This window comes from Pan paniscus, chromosome 23, assembly GCF_029289425.2.
Source record: "Pan paniscus chromosome 23, NHGRI_mPanPan1-v2.0_pri, whole genome shotgun sequence".
Lineage (NCBI taxonomy): Eukaryota > Metazoa > Chordata > Mammalia > Primates > Hominidae > Pan > Pan paniscus.
Genome location: NC_085927.1, coordinates 40,324,023 through 40,345,775, shown reverse-complemented (window position 1 = coordinate 40,345,775; position 21,753 = coordinate 40,324,023). Strand labels below are relative to the sequence as shown.

Here is a 21,753-nt window from a genome sequence, read left to right as displayed (position 1 = left end):
CCCGCCGTGAACATGCCTTGCATTAATATAATTTCTGGAACTGGGACTCAAAGGGATTTTATTTATTTATTTTATTTTTATTTCTTGAGATGGAGTTTCACTCTTGTTGCCCAGGCTGGAGTGCAATGGCGTGATCTCGCCTCACTGCAACCTCCGCCTCCCGGGTTCAAGCAATTCTCCTGTCTCAGCCTCCCGAGTAGCTGGGATTACAGACATGCGCCACCACGCCCGGCTAATTTTGTATTTTTAGTAGAGACGGGGTTTCTCCATGTTGGTCAGGCTGGTCTTGAACTCCCGATCTCAGGTGATCCGCCTGCCTCGGCCTCCCAAAGTGCTGGGATTACAGACGTGAGCCACTGCGCCCGGCTTCTCAAAGGGATTTTACGCCCATGGTTGGGTTCTGTCTTATAGCAAGCTGACCTGAAGATAGGGAAAGTATTTGAGTGTGAGCCTTGCCCTAACCACATGAGCCTATTCAAAGTAGTTTTCTGCTGGTAGAAGAGGAGGAAGTCAGGGATTTGAAGCATGTGGGGGATTCAGCACATGAGAAATCCTCTGTTGTTGACTTGAAGATGGAGGGAGCCCCATGGCAAGGAAGGTGGACGGCCTCTAGGAGCCGTGAGAGGACCTGGCTTACAGCCAGCCAGCGAGGACATGGGGACCTCAGTCCCACAGCCGCAAGGATTGGAATTCTGCCAACAAGTGGAGCTTGGAAGCCAATTCTTCCCCAGAACCGGCAGAAAGGAACGCAACCTGGTAGATGCCTCAATTTCAGCCCTCTGGGACCCGGAGCAAAAAAACCCAGCCACACAGAACCTGGACTTCTGACTGCCAGAACTGGGAGCTAATGAATACATGGCACAGAGTTGGTGGGCGCCTGAGAGAGCTACTCAGCTGTGAGGTCCTTCCCCTGGACTTGAGCACAGGCCTTCTGACTCAGGGTGCTGAGGGATGGTGCTCCCCTGTGAGGGGGGTGCCCGGGGCACCCCAGCCTCCCTCAGGAACTCCCAGGCCCCTCAGAAGCAGGAAGTTGGGCTGACCAAAGCTGTGGTAGCTCAGCTATATACATGGCCCCTCTTGACCCTTCTCTGTGAACTGAGGTGCTCTACCTGACGGCCTCTTCACCAAGGGAAAATGCTTCAGGCATTTGGGAGCGTGCACCCTGAGAAGGCCTCAGCAAGTTTTTGGAGATTGTCATTCACAGGTGAGGTGGCTCAGGGTAGGCTGGTGGCTTCATGAGGAAAACCAGAGCCCCAGATGCTTGGCTGCATGGCACCCTGGGCTGAAGAAACCCCCAAGGGACAGGGATGGGAAAGCTGGGGCTGGCAGGGTGTCCTCTGCTTGGTGGAGGCCTTGCCCTGCCTTCAGTGGCCTCCTGGGGCTATGACCTCCAGGATTTAGAGAAACCTTCATGACCGTCACCATTTCCTAAAGGCAAGGAGTTCCTCAGTGAAAGGAGGCCTGACCTCTTGGGTCCTTAATGTGCCCAGCGCAGGTCCAGAGCCAGGGTGGGAGGCTGAAGGCGTTGCTGCCCTCTGCCTGCTTCAGACATCCTCACCGGCCCTTCCTCTGTCCACTCCCACCTGACCCCTTCCTGAGTCAGTGCGGGCCACTGAGCCCAGCTTCACCCCTCGACCCTTGCTCTGGGGATAGAAAAACGGCCCTTCACCTGGCCCAGGTCCTAGGAGCTTCCTCTGCCCTGGGTGTACTCTCCTATCCCACAGCCTCTGTCGGGAGGGAAGCAGGAAGGCCCCTTTTACTGAGGGCCCATAGTGCCAGGACTCTGCTGACTGACTGAACTACATGGCTGGGGACTCAGTGGCCCCTGCCCAGGACAGGGAAGGAAGGGTTCTTTCCTTGGCTCAGTCATACTGTGAGGCAAAGATTGCTGTGGGCCAATGGCTGGGGCTTTATTACAGTGGGTGGGCTGCCAGCCACCTCCCATCCAGCCTCAGCCCTGGGCCACAGGCTACATGGGCCGCTCCTGGGGCTGGTGTGCAGAGCTGGCCTGTCCCCGGCCAGGTGACAGTCTCTTTCTCAGCCTGACCAAGACCTTGATGGGGTTCTGGGTGCAGGTGTCCAAGTGGGTCACACCCTCCAGCAAGGACTTGCTGGGCTGGCTGCAGGGCTGCCGAGATGGGGATGCGCAGGGCTGCCGAGATGGGGATGTGCAGGGCTGGCCCAGCAGGGTCCTACCCGTCCTGCTGCTAGGAAGGTGCTGTCTGCCCAGAGGCCTGAAGGAAAACCAGATCCAAGATCCCCTGTGAATGCAGGGAACACTCCACTCACCTGCCCCACCTCCAGTAAAGCCTCACTCACCCTGGGGATGTGCTCTGGGCCTGGACTGGTGGTGTTGCTCCCTGGGTTCCCTTGCTGGAAGGGGACCAGAGCCGGTCCTGCGGGATCAGCTACAAAAAAAAAAAAAAGCCAGTCTTATAAGGGCCCAGGAGTCCCCTCCCCACTGTACAGAGAGGGTGTCGTAGCCAGGGATGGGGAGGGAAGGGCCGGGCGCATATCCATGGGCCCTTTCACCTAGGGGCAGGGCCTAGGAAGCCTTCCAGGGCCTATTCTCAGCTGCAGAGCCTTGGGCAGGCAGCAAGTATGGGGAGGTTTCTTTCTGACATGGCTTCTTTTTTTTTTTTTGTAGAAACGGGGTCCCATTATATTGTCCAGGCTGGTCTCAAACTCCTGGGCTCGAGTGATCTGCCCGCCTCAGCCTCTCAAATTGTTGGGATTACAGGCATGAGCCGCCGCACCCGGCCTGACGAGGCTTCTTGCTGCACTTAAAGGAATGACAGCTATAGAGGGCATATGGGACTGGAAGGCATCGGATCCATAACATCCTTACGCCTTCTGGAAATGTGAAAAATGTTTCACAAAAGCACAGCCTAAGGCCTCATGTGATGAGGTGGGCTCTCCACAAGTTCCTGGGGCAGAGTCTGAAGACCTGCTGCTGGGTAGGGGCTTCCTCCTGGTCCCCAAGGGCCCACTCTCTCAGGCCCACCTTGAGGCCACCCTGCTGGGCCACTTCCCGGATTTTGGACAGCATTGATTGGAGCCGCCCGTTCTCCTCCTGTAGGACCCGGATGCGGATGTCGTTGGCCTGCACTTGCCTCTCCATGTGATCTGTGACGTTGCCAGAGTCTGTGGGACATGTTATCTGGGATTCCACGCTGCTGGATCTGCCTCCTGTGCCCAATGGGACAGGACCTTAGAAGGGAGGCACACCAGCTTGGGCGGGTGGCCTGGAGGCACAAAGGAGCTGTGTAGTGCACCAGGCCTCCTAGCTCATCTTCTCCCGAGGCCTTATTCCCCCTTCCCTGTCCCCCAACCTGCGGGGAAGATGACCATAGTATTATAAAATCTGAGAGCTGGGTGGGACCTAGAGCTCTCAAAAGACTTAGCAAGGCCGGGCGCGGTGGCTCATGCCTGTAATCCCAGCACTTTGGGAGGCCCAGGTCAGGGGATCATTAAGTCAAGAGATCAAGACTATCCTGGCCAACATGGTGAAACCCCGTCTCTACTAAAAATAGAAAAATGAGCTGGGTGTGGTGGCGGGCCCCCGTAGTCCCAGCTACTCGGGAGGCTGAGGCAGGAGAATCACTTGAACCCAGGAGGTGGAGGTTGCAGTGAGCAGAGATTGTGCCACTGCACTCCAGCCTGGCAACAGAGTGAGACTCTGTCTCAACAAAAAAAAAAAAAAAAAAAAAAAAGACTTAGCAAATAAGCATGAGAGGAGAGTGAATCTCTGACAAGGCCCCCCGTTTTGGACAGGCTACAGCCAAAGTGAGCTGTCCAAGGTCACACGGCCAGCTCAAGCATGGGAACGGCAGGAATTCCGCCAGGCTGCTCTTCCCCTGCTTTTGTGATGGATGCTTCCTTCTGGCTCCAGGAGCCCGGGAGAATTGCTGCCCCTTCTGGTTCAGTTTCCTGCTATGGGAAATAGCTATGGGGCTATGACCTGCCTCACAAGGTGGTTGAGAAGGGGACAGAAGGGCCTGGATGATGTCTCATGAGCAGCTAACTGCAGATCTTCCTGCCAGCTCTGCAAATGGATTTGCCCTAGCGCTTTAGGGGTCTGGAGGGGCTGGGAGAACCCAGGTCACCTGATATCCAATCCTGTGCCAAGATGGGTACCTAGCACTCCTATGCCATGGGGTCCAGGACAGTGGGCAGCTGGAGGCTGTGTCCTTGGGACTAGTCCCATGGTGTGGTTTGGGGACCCATTCCAAGAACCAAGAAGGGGGACACACAGAAGTCGAGCAAGAATTAGCATGTGACGTAGTGAAGAGCACAGGCTGTGGGGACAACCAGACCTGTGTCTGCGTTTGGCTGTTGTGACTAGAGGTAGTCACATCACTGTTGGGCTTTCACGTCCCTGTCTATACAGAGTGGATGACGCATGAAGCACTTGCGTGCTGTGGTGGGTCCACAGGGGCTGCGCTGCTGGCCGCCTGGCTTTAACACCCTTGCTGCAGGCTAGGGAGCTGCAGTCCCCAGTGTCCTGCCCACACGAGCCCTCAGCTGCTGGCCCTGAGCCCCAGCGTGCCCTTGGCACCATCCCCAGTCCCCTACCATGGATCTGGGTCTCGGTGGGCCTGTGCAGGTCTGGGAAGGCCACCAGCAGCCGCTCCCGCTCCTTCAGCTCCTCCAGCTCCCGTTCTAGCTCCAGGATGGTTAGCCGCAGGTCCATAGTCGCCTGCTCCAGGCCTTGCTTCTCCCTCTGCAGGCTCTGCAGCAGCTCCTGGGGCAGAGGGAGGCTCAGGCCTGGCTCCTGAGTGAGCTACATGGTACTCAGCACCCCGGGGCACCGTCCCTACCCAAGAAAAGACATGGGACAGGCCTGCAGGCACTCAGTTGGCCAGAGACTTCTCTGGCAAAAAGGAAGACCCCCACCCTCACCTGCTGGGCCCTGAGCTGGCATTGCCCCTGCTCCCGCTCGCTCTGCAGCTGCTCCTCCACGCGGGCCCGCTGGGCCTCAGCCTCGTCCAGGCTGCCCCGCAGCTCCTCACGTTCCTGGTCCAGGCTGTCCAGCTGCTTTAGCAGGGCTCGCTGCTTGGCCTGCAGAGACTAAGCAGGAACGGACAAGCAGGGAGGCTGTGAGACCCACAGGGCTAGGCCCAGCCATGTGGAACTAAGGAGGCTACAGCATCTACTACCCCTCGGCTGCTACCCCCCTGGGGTGTGTGTCTGTGTCTAGGGAATGCTGGTCACACGCATGGAAGGGTAGGGGTCGGGGGAAGCTGGCAGCAGGCAGATGCACACCGGACCTGGTCAAGGCCAGGATCCCAGCTCGAAGACCCCGGCCCTTGGAACGCAGATGGCTGGCTCTGGGGGTCTCACCCCCACTTCCTTCCAGTCATACACAGACCCCACTTGGAGAGGAATTCTGGGAACTAAGTTTTTCTTCTCCTCGGGTCTCCAGTGTCACATCATCCCATGTTGCTGAAGCCCACATTTCCTAACACCCACTGAATGGAAAGCAGGAAGAACTAACGCTGGACTGCTCGGAGTCCTGGCTCCACCTCTCACTAGCTGTGTGGCCTTGGGCAACTTCCTTAACCTCACTCAATAAGGCTGTTTCCTCATTCGTAAAATGGGGGTGACAAGAGTATCTACCTCCTGTTGCTGTAGCGAGGAGTAAGCATCAGAGGCTGCGGCGCCTGAAGCCTGGGTCACAGCAGACACCTGATACATGGCGGCTGTGACAGTTTGCAAGGCACAGAGAACAGCACCCACTTGGGGTAGAAAGGCTTCCCCTACCCTGGGCCCATGTCTGACCCTGGGGACTCTCAACTGAACTCCTGGCTCCTTGCTGAGCTTTTGAGGGTAGACCCAGCCAGGACAGCCCCCAGACCTGCCCCTTTCACTAGGCAACAGGTCACCTACTCCCTCAACCACACTTCTGAGGACTCCTGTGAGGCCCCATTGCCCAGAGCACAGCTATGCCCTGGGCCCTGGCTCACCCTCTGCCTGCCCTGTCCTTCCCCTGGCTGATGGACTAATTGCCTGTCATGGGCGTCCAGCTCAAAGGCCACCTCCTCCTAAAAGCCATTCTGGATTCCCATGGCAGATGTGGCCATCCCTCCCTGCACCCCTTAGCCATCTGGCAGGAGAGTGTGGCACACCTGCTCATCTTTGCCTGTGGGGCGCTCTTCCAGAGTGAGGCCTCACTGGGCAGTATCAGTCCCTGGGTCACTGTTCCCCCAGTGCCTGGTTCAGGGTAGACTCTCTGTAAAGGTGAGTCAACCCCCACACCTGGAGGCATCTCAGGGAGCAGATGCCCAATACAGATGATCCCCCATTCCCTGACAGTGGAGCCCTCTTTCCTTGCAGCCTACATTGCAGATGCCCAGGCTAGCGAGGGCCCTGGCCTCACCTCCTGATGGCGGACCATGCTGTCGACACGGGCCTTCTCCTTATCCAGCTCCGTGCTGGCCCAGCAGATCTGCTGGCCAGCACCCTCCAGCCGACCCACCAACAGCTGCACCTGCGCCTCCAACTGCTGCACCTGCTCCTCCAGCTGCTGCACCTGCCTCTCCGCTGCCGCCCTGCGCTCACCTTCCTCCTGCAGCTGCTGGGCCTTTGCCTCTGCAGCATTAAGTGGACATGGGATGGGGTAGGGCAGGGGAGCGCTGTACTACCTCAGACCTAGGACGGGAGCTCACATCCCATCTCTGGGCCTCAGAGTCCTCAGCCACAAAATGGGGCTCTAGACCCCACCTGAGGTGGGTTTGGAAAATAGAAGGCGCTTTCTCGGTAGGAGGTGGCAACCCAGTTTGGTCATCGCCAATAGTGTGGTTGGTCAGGCCCACTCTCCTGTGGCTGGTTCCCTTCAACTTTGCCCTGGATGCTCAGGGTACAGAGATGGACGATGCTCATCCAGCCACACCCCTGGCTTGAGATGTGGCATGGGGGCCTATGACGGGGCTCCTTACCCACAGCCTGCGTGGACTCCCGCTGCTGTTTCAGTTCTCTCTCCAGGGTGGCCATCTTTGTCTTTAGGTCACTTGTTTCTATGGCAGCCAAGAGAGAGGCCCTTCAGAGGGTCCCATGGACCTGGCCGGCGGCCTTCATGCCCAGTGTGCCCCGTGGAGTGGAGGCAGCCCATCGCCTGCAGAGGGGCCGCCTGCGGACATGGGAGCAGCTCTAGGGAGGCTGGTGGAAGCGGCTGGGCCCTTACCCACCCTGCTTCTCATGGGCTGGCTGCCATGTGTCTACACCTCTCTGGGCCTTGGTGTCGTCCATGGAGGCAACTGTGAGGCTCAGAAAGGGCAAATCCCTCAGGCCTCCCATCAGTGGGCACTGGCCAACTTCTGGTGCCAGGAACTTTGTCTCTAATGGCTTTTGCCAAAACCAGAGAGGCTGCTCTGCTTGGCTGGAAGTGCCAGGGGAATAACTCTCTGGAAGTAGCCCTCAATGACTGACAGTGCAAGTGGATACATACCTCGGTTCCCTCACTGACCGATGGACGAGTCTGGGCAAGCGTCCTAGCCCAGCTCCTGGTGGCCCCAGTGGGACTGAGATCACAGTGTCACCACCGGATGAACACCCCCTTCCTTGCTGCCCTCCCTTCCCTGCCTCTTGCCTGTGTCCCAGCCTGGGTTCTTCCACACAAACCACTTGCCCTGGAAGCCCTGTCTCACAAACATCCATGCAAAGGCTGTGGCAGAGCCCCTGGGCACCAGGCGTCTGGCCTCTGGGGCACAGACCTGTGAGCAGCTGCTGTTTGTCGTGCTCCCACTCAGACAGGCACTGCTCATCCTCCTCCGCCTGTTGCTGCCGTGCCCCCTGCTCCTGTTTCAGCGCCTGCTCCAGCTTGCCCGCCTGCTTCCTCAGGCCATCCTTCTGCCCTTCGGCCTCCTCCAGCTGGGCCCTGAGGGCCTCCACATGCTTACTGAGGCGCGTCAGGTCTTTCCTCTGCTCTGCTGCCCAGCGGCCCACGGTGGCAGCCGGCAGTGGCCTGAGCCCCATGCTGTCCTGCACCAGTTGCTGGAACTGGCCTAAGGACGAGGGCAGGTTCTGGCTCTGACACAGGCTGATGACCACCTTGCCCACCTTCCGCAGGCTTCCCTGGACGCTGGCGCATGCGTCACAGGGCACCAGGGCCGTCTCAATGGTCTGGGAGTGGACACTCCTGGTGTTCTTGGAGGTCGTGGCTGGGAACTGCAGGGAGGCTCTGACAGGGATGCTCTCTGGCTCTTGGCAGGTCTGGGGCAAGCCTAGCACTGGGGAGGAGGGCTTGATGAACTTGGCAGTCAGATATTCAGGGCTCCTGGCTGGCTCGCCCTTGGTGGTGGGCTTGGAGGTGGGAGTCTCCCTTTGGTTTGCCCCTTTCTGTGTTCAGAAAAAGACAAGGGAAAGCAGGTGAGGGAGAGAGTAGAGAGGGAGGTGACTGGTTCCCTGGGGGATGTTCTGTGACAGTGTGACAGCCTTGCCTGACACTCAGACCCTCAAATGTTCTCTGACACCGATGTGAATAAGAGAGAACTTTCTCCCTCTGTTACTCTGACTCAGCTTACTACAGCCAGGTCTCCTCTCTGCGGCCCGCACCCCAAGCTCCAGGCTTGATCTGATTGTATGCATGGTGTTGGGAAGGTGATGGTGACGGTCACAGCTGCTGGTTACTGGGCTCTTGCTTACTGGACCTGCCTGCTGTTGTGTCACCATAACCACTCTCAGTTTTAGTTTCCTTCCCATCATGGGAACAGTGGTTCTTCCCCAGTGGGTGGTTGTGTGGATTACGGGATAGCCCATAACAAACAGGGGTCACATGACCTCCGTTGTACAGATGAAGAAACTGAGGTTCAAAGTAGGCAAGATTTTTCCAAAGTCCCACAGGGATGTCAGAGCCAGGGAGCAAGGCATGATCCCCAAGGCCTGCGTTCTTAACCGCCACACTGTGTGGGGCTTGATTGGGAGGGCGGTGGGAGCCAGTAAAGGCTGTGGTGCACATAGTGGTAGGCTAGGAAGCCAGAGCTGGGGTGAGGTGTGAAGGCCACCACAGTGGGGAGATAGAGGCTGAGGCTGACCCACCTGAGACAGAGGCTGGGACCCACCTGGGGGAGTGGCTGCTGGTGGAGCGTGCCCAGCCTCAGCAGGCTGTCCCAGAAGCGCCGCACCGTGAGCCCCACGGACATGCAGGGCCCCGCAGCCTGTGCAGGGGGCATCATCTGCTCTGAGCCAAGGTTCTCCAAGTAGCTCATACAGCTTTGAAGCAGCAGCAGGAGCCTGCGGGCAGAGATGCTAGGTTGCTGGGGCCCAGGCTGGTGCTAACATACCCTCAGACCATACAACCGCAGCTCTGGCTCTGGGGAACTGGCCCAGGCATCAAGAGCTTGGAGAGTCTCAGAATATGCTCTGCTGGGCCAGCTTCAAACCTAACCCAGGGGCTACTTCCTCCGGGAAGCCCTCCCTGGCCACAGCCTCAGCTTGGGAGCCTCTTCTGTGTCTCCTGGGTGGCACTTCTGCCTGGCTCTTCTCCACTGGACCAGGGAGCTCTGTGAAGCCAGGCCTGGCCTTGCCTCAGTTGTATCCTGAGTCCTTGAAAAGTTCTGGGTGAACAGCTGCCTTATATCCAGTGGCCCAGAGCCTCCACCTGGTAGATGACAGAGCTGAGACCCAGAGAGGGGAAGAGCTTGCCCACAGACACACATTGATAGGGCAGAGCAGGGAGTGTGCACAGTCTCCTGAGGCTAGTCAGGGGCTTCTGCAGGGTGAGCTGCTTCTGTGACAGTGGAGACCTGTGTCAAGACAGCTAGGTCTCTGTCCTAACCTCCAAGTTTAAAACTACAGTCAGGCATGAATTGTAAGAAAAAGGAGTATTATAATAAAAAGCTAAGTTTGCATTTGCATGGGAACCAAGCTGTTTTAAAGAAGTATTGTGTTTACAACACATACCAGGAAGATGAGTGAACTTAGCTTTTTGCAGATGCAGGAGGGTCATTCCAAAACCTGTAGGGCCTTGGGCAGAGAGGGCCTGGGGGCGGAGGTGCCAACTGCCTCCAGGCCCCGCCCCTCTCTGGCCAAGGTGTCCTCCTCTGCAAACAGGGACAACAGCACTTGCCATGGTGCCAAGCAACATCGGGGAATGGGAAAGCATCTGAAAAGAGGACAGAGCATGGCTTTGGCAGAGCAATCCGTCTGCTCAGACCAACCGACCCTCGCAGCGGGAGACTGTGGTGCTGTCTGCAGCCTTAGCCGTGATCCCACCCTTGCCACGAACTGAGCAGCTCAATGCTACACCACTCTAACTCAGCCAGAGGTAGGCAGAGGGTCAGGTAGGGCAGAGGGCATGTCAGAGACAGCTTCACAGAGAAGCGGCTGGGTAAACCAGGCCATGATGGATGGGCAGGACACTCCTAGCAGAGGGACAGTGTAATGCATAAAGTCACGGAGAAAGGAAGGTGTGTTCTGTGCTCATACACGTTCAGCTGCTCAGAGGTTACAGATGGTGCTTTTGTACCAAGGGCTCCTCCAGCCCTCAGAGTGGTAACCCTGGCTTCTCTGTCCCTAGGCAGGTCATCCTGAAACCACTGGAGTCCCTCTCACATTCTTTGCTACCTGTCTGGCCGTCACGGCTTTAAGGTTGTTTTTTGTTTGTTTGTTTGTTTTAAGACAGAGTCTCACTCTGTCGCCAGGCTGGAGTGCAATGGCACGATCTCAGCTCATTGCAACCTCTGCTTCTTAGGTTCAAGCAATTCTCCTGCCTCAGCCTCCAGAGTAGCTGGGACTACAGGCAGGCACCACCACGCCCGGCTAATTTTTGTATTTTTAGTAGAGACGGGGTTTCACCCTGTTCGTTGGCCAGGCTAGTCTCGAACTACTGACCTCAGGTGATCCGCCCACCTCGGCCTCCCAAAGTGCTGGGATTACAGACGTGAGCCAATGCACCTGACCATTTTTAAGGTATTTGAGCGCTAGAACCCTGAGATACAGTCCCCAGAATGTGAAAGGCTGGTGACCATGTTAGCTTTGCTTTTTCTTTCTTTGAGACAGGGGCTTGCTCTGTTGCCCAGGCTGGAGTGCAGTGGCATGATCATGGCTCACTGTAGCCTCGACCTCCAGGGCTCAAACAATCCTCCCACCACGGCCTCCTAAGTAGATGGGACAATAGGCACGCACCAGCCGGGTGCAGTAGCTCACGCCTGTAATCCCAGCACTTTGGGAGGCCGAGGCAGATGGATCACCTGAGGTTACGAGTTTGAGACCAGCCCTGGTCAACATGGTGAAACCCCGTCTCCACTAAAAATCCAAAAAAACTAGCCAGGCGTGACAGCAGGCACCTGTAATCCCAGCTACTTTGGAGGCTGAAGCAGGAGAATCTCTTGAACCCAGGAGGTGGAGGTTGCAGTGAGCTGAGATCACACCACTGCACTCCAAGAAGAGCAAAACTCCGAAGGAAAAAAAAAAAAAAGGCACGCACCAACACACCCAGCTAATTTTTAAAATATTTTTGTACAGATGGGGTTTCCTTATGTTGCCCAGGCTGGTCTTGAACTCTCAGATGATCCTCCCATTAACCTCCCAAAATGCTGGGATTACAAGTGTCAGCCACCGTGCCAAGCACACCATGTTAACTTTATTTTTATTTTCACTTTTTTTTTTTTTTTTTGAGAAAGTCTTACTCCATTACCGAAGCTGGAGTGCATTGGTGTGATCTTGGTCACTGCAACCTCTGCCTCCCAGATTCAAGTGATTCTCATGCCTCAGCCTCCTGAGTAGCTGGAATTACAGGCATGCACCACCACACCAAGCTAATTTTTGTATTTTTAGTAGAGACAGGGTTTCACTATGTTGGCCAGGCTGGTCTTGAACTCCTGACCTCAAGTGATGCACCCGCCTTGGCCTCCCAAAGTGATGCGATTACAGGCGTGAGCCACCATGCCCGGCCAACCATGTTAACTTTAATGATAGCTTAGAAGTGATGAGGCTGCAGGAGAATCAGCAAGGCTCTTCCCAGCGGGTCAGGATTTGGAAAAACACATCCCGTGTCCGGCCTTGTGATATGCAGAGGGAACAGCACAACCCACAGGACAACAGGAAAGAGAGCCCAGAATGGAAACTCTGAGAAGCAACTATGGGGTCCCCAACACAGAAACCCTGAGGAGGCAGCTGGGAGAGGCTGAGAGACCGTGGTCACAGCTGTGGTGCCACAGAGACCGATGGAATGGAAATCAACTGCCTGAGGTGGACAGGCTAGGAGAGCCTAACACAGGATAGCACAGCACACAACACAAGACACATGATAAAAGGTAAGACCACTCTGAAAGTCCTGAGCTGATGTGGCCCCGACAGGTACTCAATGGTGACTGTTGTTCCAACATCACCCCTGCCTCTGGAGGGGCTTCCGTAGCTGCCACTGGTTTCAGGGGCAGGTGCCGGCATCCTGAGATGACCAGGCTTGGTCAAGGCCCTCACCTGTCGATGACCAGCTCCAGCAGCACGGCATGGGACAGCTGCGTGAACTCGGGGTCACCCGGAACATGGTCATAGTGCTCCAGCAGGGCCACCATGTCGAGGTCACAGGCCATGCGGTCAGGGAACTTCCAGGAGGGGAAGCGCACAGGCCCGGCGCGGGAGAAGACGTCTACGATGGCACCCTGCAGGTCGGTGAGGTCTGTGCGCAGGCTCTCCATGCAGGCCTGGCTGCCCAGCAGGTGCGCCATCCTCACAGATCCTGGGGTGAGCAGAGAAGAGCCCTGCCAGCCAGAGCCACGTGGCTGCTGCAGGAGGAAACTCCCTGAAACCCTCATCTGCCCAGGAGCTGCTAGGCCGGAAGTTCACCCCAGACCCTGGGGAGAAGTCTGTTTCCCAGCCCCAGGTGACAAGGCCTTTCGGACCCGGTTCTGGGTGGCCTCACCAGCCTCTCAGTTCCCCTACCCCAAGCACATACTGCAGAGTCCATCACTCCATAAGTCCTTCCTGAGGGCTTGTGTATGTTGGGTCCCCTGCTCAAGGCTGGGTGGATACAGCTATGAACAAGAACATGCCTACCATCCTTTCCTCCCAAAGTGAACCCTTGAACAGGGCACACACAACTGAGAGTTATAGCTACAGCGTGATGGGGAGAGTTGGGCCACACCAGGCCACTGTCATATCCTGCCTAGACCACTGCAGCAGGTTCTAGCTGGGTCACAGGCCTGCCCTCTCCAATCTGAACAACTTCGGCTCCAGAGATTTGGACGAAACTCTATTGGACCATGTCATGCTGGCCACAGTGCCTCGGTACTCCCTGTGGCCTGTGGAAGAAAAGCCACCTCCAGACACATCCCTCACCCCACCTCTCTCCAGTCCCCTCCCCTCTACCCCATAGTCTCCCCTCCACCCCACAGTCTCCCCTCCTACCACCATCAGCTACGAGTTGCAGCTCATGCACACCAGGCACTTGTTTCTAAATCCTCGCCCATCTGTCCCCTCTGTCTGAATCATGCTCCCCTGTCCAATTCCCATCACCTGGCTAACTCCTCTCATCCTCCAGGGTTCCTGGATATTACCTCCTCCAAGAAGGCTTCCCTGAGTACCCTCCATGCTGGCTTAGATAATCCCTCTGGGCTTCCACCATCTCAGCTGTGATTGCTCTCTGCTGGAACGGCCTTCTCTCTGAGCCACCTTAGTCCCTGTGGTATCCCCAGTGCGGCCAGCCAGGGACCTGGCCCATTGTAGATGCTCACTGGCAAATAATGACTCAGTGATTGAATGGAGAAAAGAAAAAGAATCGCAAAGAAAATTTAAAATGCACTTGACTTCTAAAGTGCAAGAGAGGAAAACATGAAAACTTGCATTGAGACCTATTGTCACCACGCTGGTGACAGAGAAGCCATTATATATATGTTTTTTTGGGTTTTTTTTTTTTTTTTTGAGATGGTGTCTAGCTCTGTTGCTCAGGCTGGAGTACAGTGGCGTGATCTCAGCTCACTGCAGCCTCCACCTCAGCCTCCGCTTCCTGGGTTCAAGCAATTCTCCTGCCTCAGCCTCCCGAGTAGCTGGGATTACAGGTGCCCGCCACCACGCCTGGCTAATTTTTGCAGTTTTAGTAGAGACAGAGTTTCTCCATGTTGGCCAGGATGGTCTTCTGACCTCAAGTGATCCATCCGCCTTGGCCTCCAAAAGTGCTGGGATTACAGGCGTGAGCCACCGCACCCAGCCCCATTATATATATTTTTAAAACAATTTTTGTTTTTACTGATGCATAATAGATGTCCATAGTTTCAGGGTACATAGTTTCAGGATTATTTAATACATTCATATAATTTGTAAAGATCAAATCAGTGTACTTAGAATATCCATCACCTTAAATTTGTCTTTTCTTTTTTACTTTTTTTGTCTTGTTTTTTGAGACATGGTCTCTGTCACCCAGGCTGGAGTGCAGTGGCACCCTCACAGCTCACTGTAGCTTCAACCTCCTGGACTTAAAGTGATCCTCCTGCCTCAGCCTCCCAAGTAGCTAGGACTACAAGCATGTGCCACTACACCTAGCTAATTATTTATTATTTTGGGGGGGTAACATCTTGAGCTGGCAATTTAAAAAATTTTTTGTAAAGACGGGATCTCACTGTGTTGCCCAGGCTGGTCTCAAACTTCTGGGTTCAAGCAGTCCTCTCTGAAAGGCTTGGCCTCTCAAAGTGCTGGGATTACAGGTGAGAACCACCACACCTGGCCTTTTTTTTTATGCTAAGAAACCTTTGAGGCCAGGCGCAATGGCTCACGCCTGTAATCCCAACACTTTGGGAGGCCGAGGCGGGCGGATCACCTGAGGTCAGGAGTTCAAGCCTGGCCAACATGGTGAAACCCCATCTCTACAAAAATACAAAAATTAGCCGGACATGATGGCGGATGCCTATAATCCCAGATACTTGGGAGGCTGAGACAGGAGAACTGCTTGATCCCGGAGGTGGAGGTTGCAGTGAGCCAAGATCGCGCCATTGCACTCCAGCCTGGGTGACAGAGTGAGACTCTGTCTTTAAAAAAAAAAAAAAAAAAGAGAAACATTCCATTTATTTTCTTCTAGCTATTTTGAAATGTACAATAGATCACTATAAACTAGTCACCCTACTGATCTATTGAACACTAGGACTGCCATTACGTTTTTATACAGAGAATCCCAGCCCTGCCCCTTCCTGGCCTCAGGCAAGTCACTGAGGCCCAGCTGTAAGATGGGGACATTGTCTCCAAGCAGGCCAGGTTGTTGTGAAGGCATTAAAGGAGTCATGAGTAAGGTGCTTGGTCCAATACAAGGCACCAGTAAATGTTCTTAAGCAATATTAACTATTATTATTATTAATAATATTATTAGCAGTAACCACAGCAAAGCCCATCCTTGTCTTGTGCTGGGGCCTGGCTCCCGTTCTTCCCCAGTTCCCCTGCGGCCCACACAGAATGCTTCTGGTCCATCTTCTGCCGCCTGTGGACATCTGAAGGTGGTGATCTGGATGAACAGTCTATGACCCTGACTCAGAAGGTGGAGAAGCAAGACACTGCCCTGGTCCCTCTTGTGACTTATCACCCTCCAGCAGGGCTAGGGTGTGAGTTGGCAGCTGGTTTCAGAGCCAGCATTCTGCTGGGAGTCAGGCAGCTATGCGGATGCTGAGCTCCAGCTCCTCCCCACCTGCCAGCAGGGGCCCCTTGTCCTTGGTGAATTTCTCAGTAGCAGGAAGTACCTCCTTGCACCAGCCCCTCCCTGAAGCAGGGGCTGCTTGGGCAGCATTTAGGCCATGGCCCCTTCTGCCTCCAGCAAGTCCAGGGCTGGCTGAAAAATTGTTCTCCCAAACCTATCCTTCCCACCAACCTCCCTCATCTCAGAAAACGGCACCCCACTGAGTGCACCTGGCTTAGCCCTCGACTAGGCATTTCCTGAGTTCCCTCTTTCCTCTACCCCCATGTCCCAGGACCCAATGCTGCCAATCCTACATCGAGACCACACTGGGAACCCAGAATTTCTCTCCATCAACACTGCTCCTACCCCATCATCTCCCCAGACACTGCCAGAGCCTCCCTGAGGGGTGAGCCACTTCCCTTCTGCCCTGTACCACCTGGTCCATCCTGGTTGTACATGGCAACCAGAGTGATTGTTTAATAAGGCAACCCACCCCTGCTTGGAGCCTTTTCCTCTCTTTCTACAGCACCAAGACTGGACCGCTTCCTGGGGCTCCTGCCCTGTGTGGCCTGCCCCAGCTTCAGTGTCTCCCCACCCAGAATGCGCCCTTCCCCACACTTCTTCTAGATAAGACACCTCCCTCAGGCCCCCCGCCAAACATCCCCTCTTCAGGAAAGCTCCCCAGGGCCCCAGGCCGGGCGAGGTTCCCTGTCACACATTCTCAGAGCATCCTGTTCTTTTTCTTCCCAGCATACACCACCGCCAGAATGGAATCATTATTTGAGAAGTTATTTGTGGTTGGCAGCCTGTCTCCCTGTGAGCGTGTGGTATGACCTGGTCACCTGGGCTGAGAGGACTAAGGGCCAGCCTGTGCCCACAGGTGCTGGGAAGCTCAGAGGCACCCAGGGGAGGGGTGGACTCTTCACCCTCCCAGAAGATGGGGCTTTCCCCTTACCTCTGTGCAGGTGCCTGCCCGTGGAGCTGGAGTGACTGAGTGTGTCTAGTTCTCAGACGAGCCTGTGGGCTCCAGGGCTCTGGGTCAGAGGCTCATCCAGGTGCCCGGCTTCCTGTCTCCAGTGCAGGGTTGGCTCTGAGTAGCTCTTCAGACCCTGGGAGGGGATGACAGTGACAGTGAGTGAAAGCACAGTCAGGCAGGGCTTCCTGGGAGCAGGGTAGAAGGCTGTCCAGGAAGGAGAAGGGGTTCCAGACTGGAGGAAGGAGGGGAGAGAAGGGGCAGGTGGGCTGCCTGCCTTCAGCCTGAGCAGAGGGTACTCTTCAATAGTGCTGGCTTCGACTGAAGAACCTACTGTGTGCCACTTCCCTGAATCTGCCTCATTTCTACAGAGGAGGAAACTGAGGCTCTGAAAAGTTAGGGAGCTTGCCCGACGTCACTCAGGAAGTTGAGATTCTGAGTCCACCATCTCTGCTCTGTCCTCAGGCCATGCTACTTCTAGAGCAGCAGTGTCCAAAAGAAATATACTATAAGCCACACACACGATTTTAGGTTTTTCTACTAGCCACAGATGGGGTACAGGAAATGCTACCCCAAAATATGGCACCTTAGAAATGCAAAAAACTGCAGAAGCAGGAAGGCCACCCTCATCTTCCCCTCATCCTTCTTCTCTGAAGCAGGCCGCCAGGAAGGTCAGTCTGTGACCTCTCCCCTCCTCCCCTGAAGACCCTCATGTGACAGGTGTCCTGCCCTATACCCAGATGGGAAGCAATGTCACATAGGGACACCAAGAAGAATCTGAGCAAACAGGCCTTATTAAATCCACGCCCTCCCTCATGTATTACTACTAGATCATACCTTTTTTTTTTTTTTTTTTTTTTTTGAGACAGAGTCTTGCTCTGTCACCCAGGCTGGAGTACAGTGGCACAATCTCAGCTCACCACAACCTCCGCCTCCTGGGTTCAAGCAATTCTCCTGTCTCAGCCTCCTGAGTAGCTGGGACTACAGGTGCATGCCACCACGCCCAGCTAATTTTTGTATTTTTATTATTTTTAAAATTTTTAATTGTATTTATTATTTTTTTGAAACAGAGTCTCGCTCTGTTGCACAGCCTGGAGTGCAGTGGTGCGATCTTGGCTCACTACAACCTCTACTTCCTGGGTTCAAGTGATTCTCCTGCCTCAGCCTCCTGAGTAGGTGGGACTACAGGCACGTGCCACCATGCCCAGTGAATTTTTGTATTTTTTATTAGAGATGGGGTTTCACTATGTTGGTCAGGCTAGTCTCAAACTCCTGACCTCATGATCCGCCTACCTCAGCCTCCCAAAGTGCTGGAATTATAGGTGTGAGCCACCGCGCCCGGCCAATTTTTGTATTTAGTAGTAGAGGCAGGGTTTCACCATATTGGTCAGGCTGGTCTCCAACTCCTGACCTCAGGTGATCCACCCTCCTTGGTCTTCCAAAGTGCTGGGATTACAGGCGTGAACTATCGCGCCCCGCCAGATCATACCTTTGGGTCCACCAATCATAATTCTGCACACTGACCATAAAAACACAGATCTCCTTGTTTCTTTGGGTTTTCATTTCTGAAGGTTTCCATGTCAGGGAAAACTTTTTTTTTTTTTTGAGATGGAGTCTCGCTCTGTCGCTCAGGCTGGAGGGCAGTGGCGTGATCTCGGCTCACTGCAAGCTCTGCCTCCTGGGTTCACGCCATTCTCCTGCCTCAGCCTCCAGAGTAGCTGGGACTACAGGTGCCCGCCACAACACCCAGCTAATTTTTTTGTATTTTTTAGTAGAGATGGGGTTTCACCATGTTAGCCAGGATGGTCTCAATCTCCTGACCTTGTGATCTGCCCCGCCTCGGCCTCCCAAAGTGCTGGGATTACAGGCGTGAGCCACCGCGCCCGGCAGGTAAACTTGTATTAAATTTGTATGCTTTTCTCTTGTTAATCTGTTTTTAAAATTTTATTTCATTTATTTATTTTTTAGAGACAGGGTCTCACTCTGTTGCTCAGGCTGCAGTGCAGTGGTGCTGTCATAGCTCATTGTAACCTTTAACTCCTGGGCTCAAGTGATCCTCCCTCTCAGCCTCCTGAGTAGGTAGGACTACAGGTGGGTGCCACCGCACCTGGCTCATTTTTTTGTTTTTTGTAAAGACAGAGACTTGCTATGTTGCCCAGGCTGGTCCTGGCCTCTTGGCCTCAAGCAATCTTTTCGTCTTGTCCTCTCAAAGTGCTGGGATTATAGGCGTGAGACACCTTAATCTTTTATTAAACTTGCAATGAGTGAGGAAAATATATTACTTTTTCTCCCCTACACATTAAAAAGAGTAAAAATAAAGGTCAATTAACTTTAATTTTAACAGCATATTTTATTTAACCCAATATACCCAAAACATTATTATTTCAACATATCAATATAAAATTATTAAGGAGATTTTTAACATTTTTATGGTATTAAGTCTCAAAATCTAATGCCTGTTTGACAACACATGGCCATTTGGACCAGAAACCATTTCAAATGTTCAAAATCTGTGTTGGCTGGTAGCTACTGTATTGGACAGTGCAGAGGGTTGGATGCTGTGTGTGCATTCAGCAAATGAGGACTGAGTATCTGTTCCATACCAGGCACTACGTCAAGACCAGGAACACAGCAGGGCACAAGGAGCCCTGTCCTCCAGGAACTACCAGTGATATCTGAGGGTCTCCACAAGGGGTAAGCTTGTGTGTGCCAGTTTCACCCATGGGATATCACCCAAGGGATACGTGTCTGCCCCATGATACTCACAACACACATGCCCACATCCTACACTCCTGTTGTCTTGGCAACTGCCAATGAACTATTGCTGCCCAAGAGATTTTATGTCTCCAAGGAGGGAGGCAGAAACAAAGGCAAAATAACACACGGAAGTATTCTGGGTTTCCTTCCTGGAATGGGCATGAAAGAAATAAAGAAATCAAGAAGCCCCCAACCTGGGAGAAAGTGTATTCAGGTGGCAAAGCATCTGGAATTCATAAGCTTGCTTGTGAAGGCACCAGGAAACACTGATCTGTTCACCTTCAAATAACTATAGCTGCCACATGGGGCCATCCTGGATATCAACTCCCAGTATATCCTGGTTCAGATAAGCAGCAGCAAATGCCCAAGTGTCAGGAAAATCCAAGATGACCTTATGTTGTTTCTTCTGAAAATTGAAGTCATGCAGATACAAGCATGGTTTAAGAAGTACTTTACGTGTGTGTCAAGTGAAGAAGCACTTGACGTGAGCTCTTTCTGCAATTCCTGGGTCTTGAGTGGAACCCTCAGTCTGAAGCTGCCAGCCTGGCACTGTACCCATGACCACATAGGTGACAGCACTAATTGAGCCCTTAGGGAGGAGCAGCAGCTATCTCTGCCTCTCCTCAATTTCCTGGGGCTCAAGGTGGACTTTTGACTCCCAGAGAAGAGCAGGAGCCTTTCCTGCATTTCCGTTCAACATTCAAGCGCCTTCTCTCTCTCAGAACTAGTACCCTAACCCTACTCGGTAAAGATGATGCCTACTTCCCAGCCAGGGTGCCTGGTGAGATTCAAAGCCACCACCATGAAAACACGGGAAACTCTAAAACCAGCTATGTGGCAGATGTCAGTCTCAAACATGAGATTGTTAATTGCCTGGATCCCTGGGGATACTGAAGGGACTGAGGGCAAAATAACTAACTGCACTAGTAGAGGAATAAGACTGGCTTGAACTTGCATTCCCACTCTACCAACTCCAAACTTCACTGTCCTCATTTGTAAATAGGTTGCTATAAGGAATAAATGACGTAACACATGAAGTGTTGGGCACAGTATCCGGCTCATAGTAAATGACCAATACATCCCAGCTATCATTATTCTACATTAATAACAACCATGACACACAGCTACGATGTGTGTGGGGGAGGGGGAAGACTTGAGAGAGCAACCTTTCCTATCACTCCCTCATTTCACAGGTGAGGAAACTGAAGTCCAGGAACAGGTTCGGAGCCAGCTCCCCGCTTTCCAGAGTTGAGGAGAGGAGGAAGGAGAGGGGGGGAATCGCAGGAGAGGGAGAGAAGCCGGCGGGATTCGAGGTAGGCCTCTGGGGAGCGAGCCGCATAGCTTGCAGGGCCGCACCTGTGAGAGTGAGGGGTGAAGCCTAAAGCAGCAGCCCTGCGTGATGGCTCATGCGTGTAATCCCAGCACTTTGGGAGGCCAAGGCGGGAGGATCGCTTGACCCCAGGAGTTTGAGACCAGCCTGGGCAACATAGGGAGACGTCCTCCCACGTCCCTACAAAAAAAAAAAAATTTAAAAACTGGCCGGGCGCGGTGGCTCACGCCTGTAAACCCTAACACTTTGGGAAGCCGAGGCGGGCGGATCATTTGAGGTCAGGAGTTCCAGACCAGCCTGGCCAACATGGTGAAACCCCGTCTCTACTAAAAATGCCAAAAAAAAAAAAAAAAAAAAAAAAATTAGCCGGGTGTGGTGGGCGCCTGTAGTCCCAGCCACTCGGGAGGCTGAGGCAGGAGAATCGCTTGAACTCGGGAGGCGGAGGTTGCAGAGAGCCAAGATAGCGCCACTGCACTCCAGCCTGGGTGACAGAGCAAGACCTTGTCTCAGAAAAAAAGAAAAAAGAAAGACAAAGAAAGCAGCAGCCTTGATTTGAGAGGGAGGCCCCCAGTGGGGCTTGAGGGCGGGACTACGGAAGGCAGAGGATGGAAGCAAGAAAAGGCAGGTCCGTGGGAAAAGGGAATTAAGGGCGTAGGATTTGGAAGCGGGGCTTGGAGGATGTGGGTCTGAAATGAAAGGGGGGACTAAGGGAGTAGGGAAGTGGGGCTCCGAGGCGGTGAGCCTGAGGGGACAGGGGCTCTCCTAAATGAGAGACCAATGGGAGGGAGCTGGGCTCTTGGAAGGCGGGGTCGAAGGGAGCGAGGTACTGGCCTGTGGAGTAAAGGAGCCGCGAGGTGAGTGCGGCGGGGGTCCGGCGGGTGACGTACAACATCTCACCTGTCTTCGGCGTCGCGGCTTCAGCCTTCGTGTCTGGTCGGCTCCCGGAACTGCCCCCGGCGCGCCTGCGGCTACCGGGATCCCCGAAAAGCCCTAGCCGGGAGCTCAGGCCGCTGCCTTGGCAACGGCGTCGGACGCCGCGGTGCCCGCGGGGAGGGGCGGGAAGCGCGTCACGGCGAGGGGACGGTCCCGGAAGTGCGC

At 54.3% G+C, this 21,753-nt stretch overlaps 1 protein-coding gene across 11 annotated transcripts; it reads right to left on the bottom strand.

Annotated features, from left to right (window-relative positions):
* Positions 1 to 42: 42 nt before the first annotated feature.
* On the bottom strand, positions 43 to 21,726 carry CCDC157 (coiled-coil domain containing 157). Of its 11 annotated transcripts, XM_034949087.2 has the most exons (13): positions 21,553 to 21,702; positions 16,551 to 16,704; positions 12,421 to 12,679; positions 9,060 to 9,231; positions 7,713 to 8,337; positions 6,939 to 7,016; positions 6,380 to 6,591; positions 4,903 to 5,070; positions 4,576 to 4,744; positions 3,005 to 3,189; positions 2,320 to 2,408; positions 2,054 to 2,234; positions 43 to 420 (listed from the first exon to the last, which is right to left on the bottom strand). In XM_034949087.2, exons 3-13 carry the CDS (start codon positions 12,666 to 12,668, stop codon positions 406 to 408), a joined length of 2,142 nt encoding a protein of 713 aa, XP_034804978.2. In that variant the 5' UTR covers positions 12,669 to 12,679; positions 16,551 to 16,704; positions 21,553 to 21,702; the 3' UTR covers positions 43 to 405. The 11 variants fall into 11 exon arrangements, with proteins under 11 accessions (XP_034804978.2, XP_034804979.2, XP_054961921.1 ...); XM_034949088.3 differs by lacking the exon at positions 2,054 to 2,234 and having other exon boundaries at positions 21,553 to 21,700; XM_055105946.2 differs by lacking the exon at positions 2,054 to 2,234 and having other exon boundaries at positions 3,005 to 3,144; positions 21,553 to 21,688.
* Between the last annotated feature and the right edge of the window lie 27 nt (positions 21,727 to 21,753).

Excerpts from the sequence above, each read along its gene's own strand:
- CCDC157 (XM_055105944.1), bottom strand. The coding sequence starts at position 12,668 with ATGGCGCACCTGCTGGGCAGCCAGGCCTGCATGGAGAGCCTGCGCACA. Across the intron at positions 5,071-6,379 it reads GCATGGTCCGCCATCAGGAG|TCTCTGCAGGCCAAGCAGCG; the intron begins GTGAGGCCAGGG and ends GTTCCTGCTTAG. Across the intron at positions 4,745-4,902 it reads GCCAGCTCAGGGCCCAGCAG|GAGCTGCTGCAGAGCCTGCA; the intron begins GTGAGGGTGGGG and ends CCTCTGCCCCAG.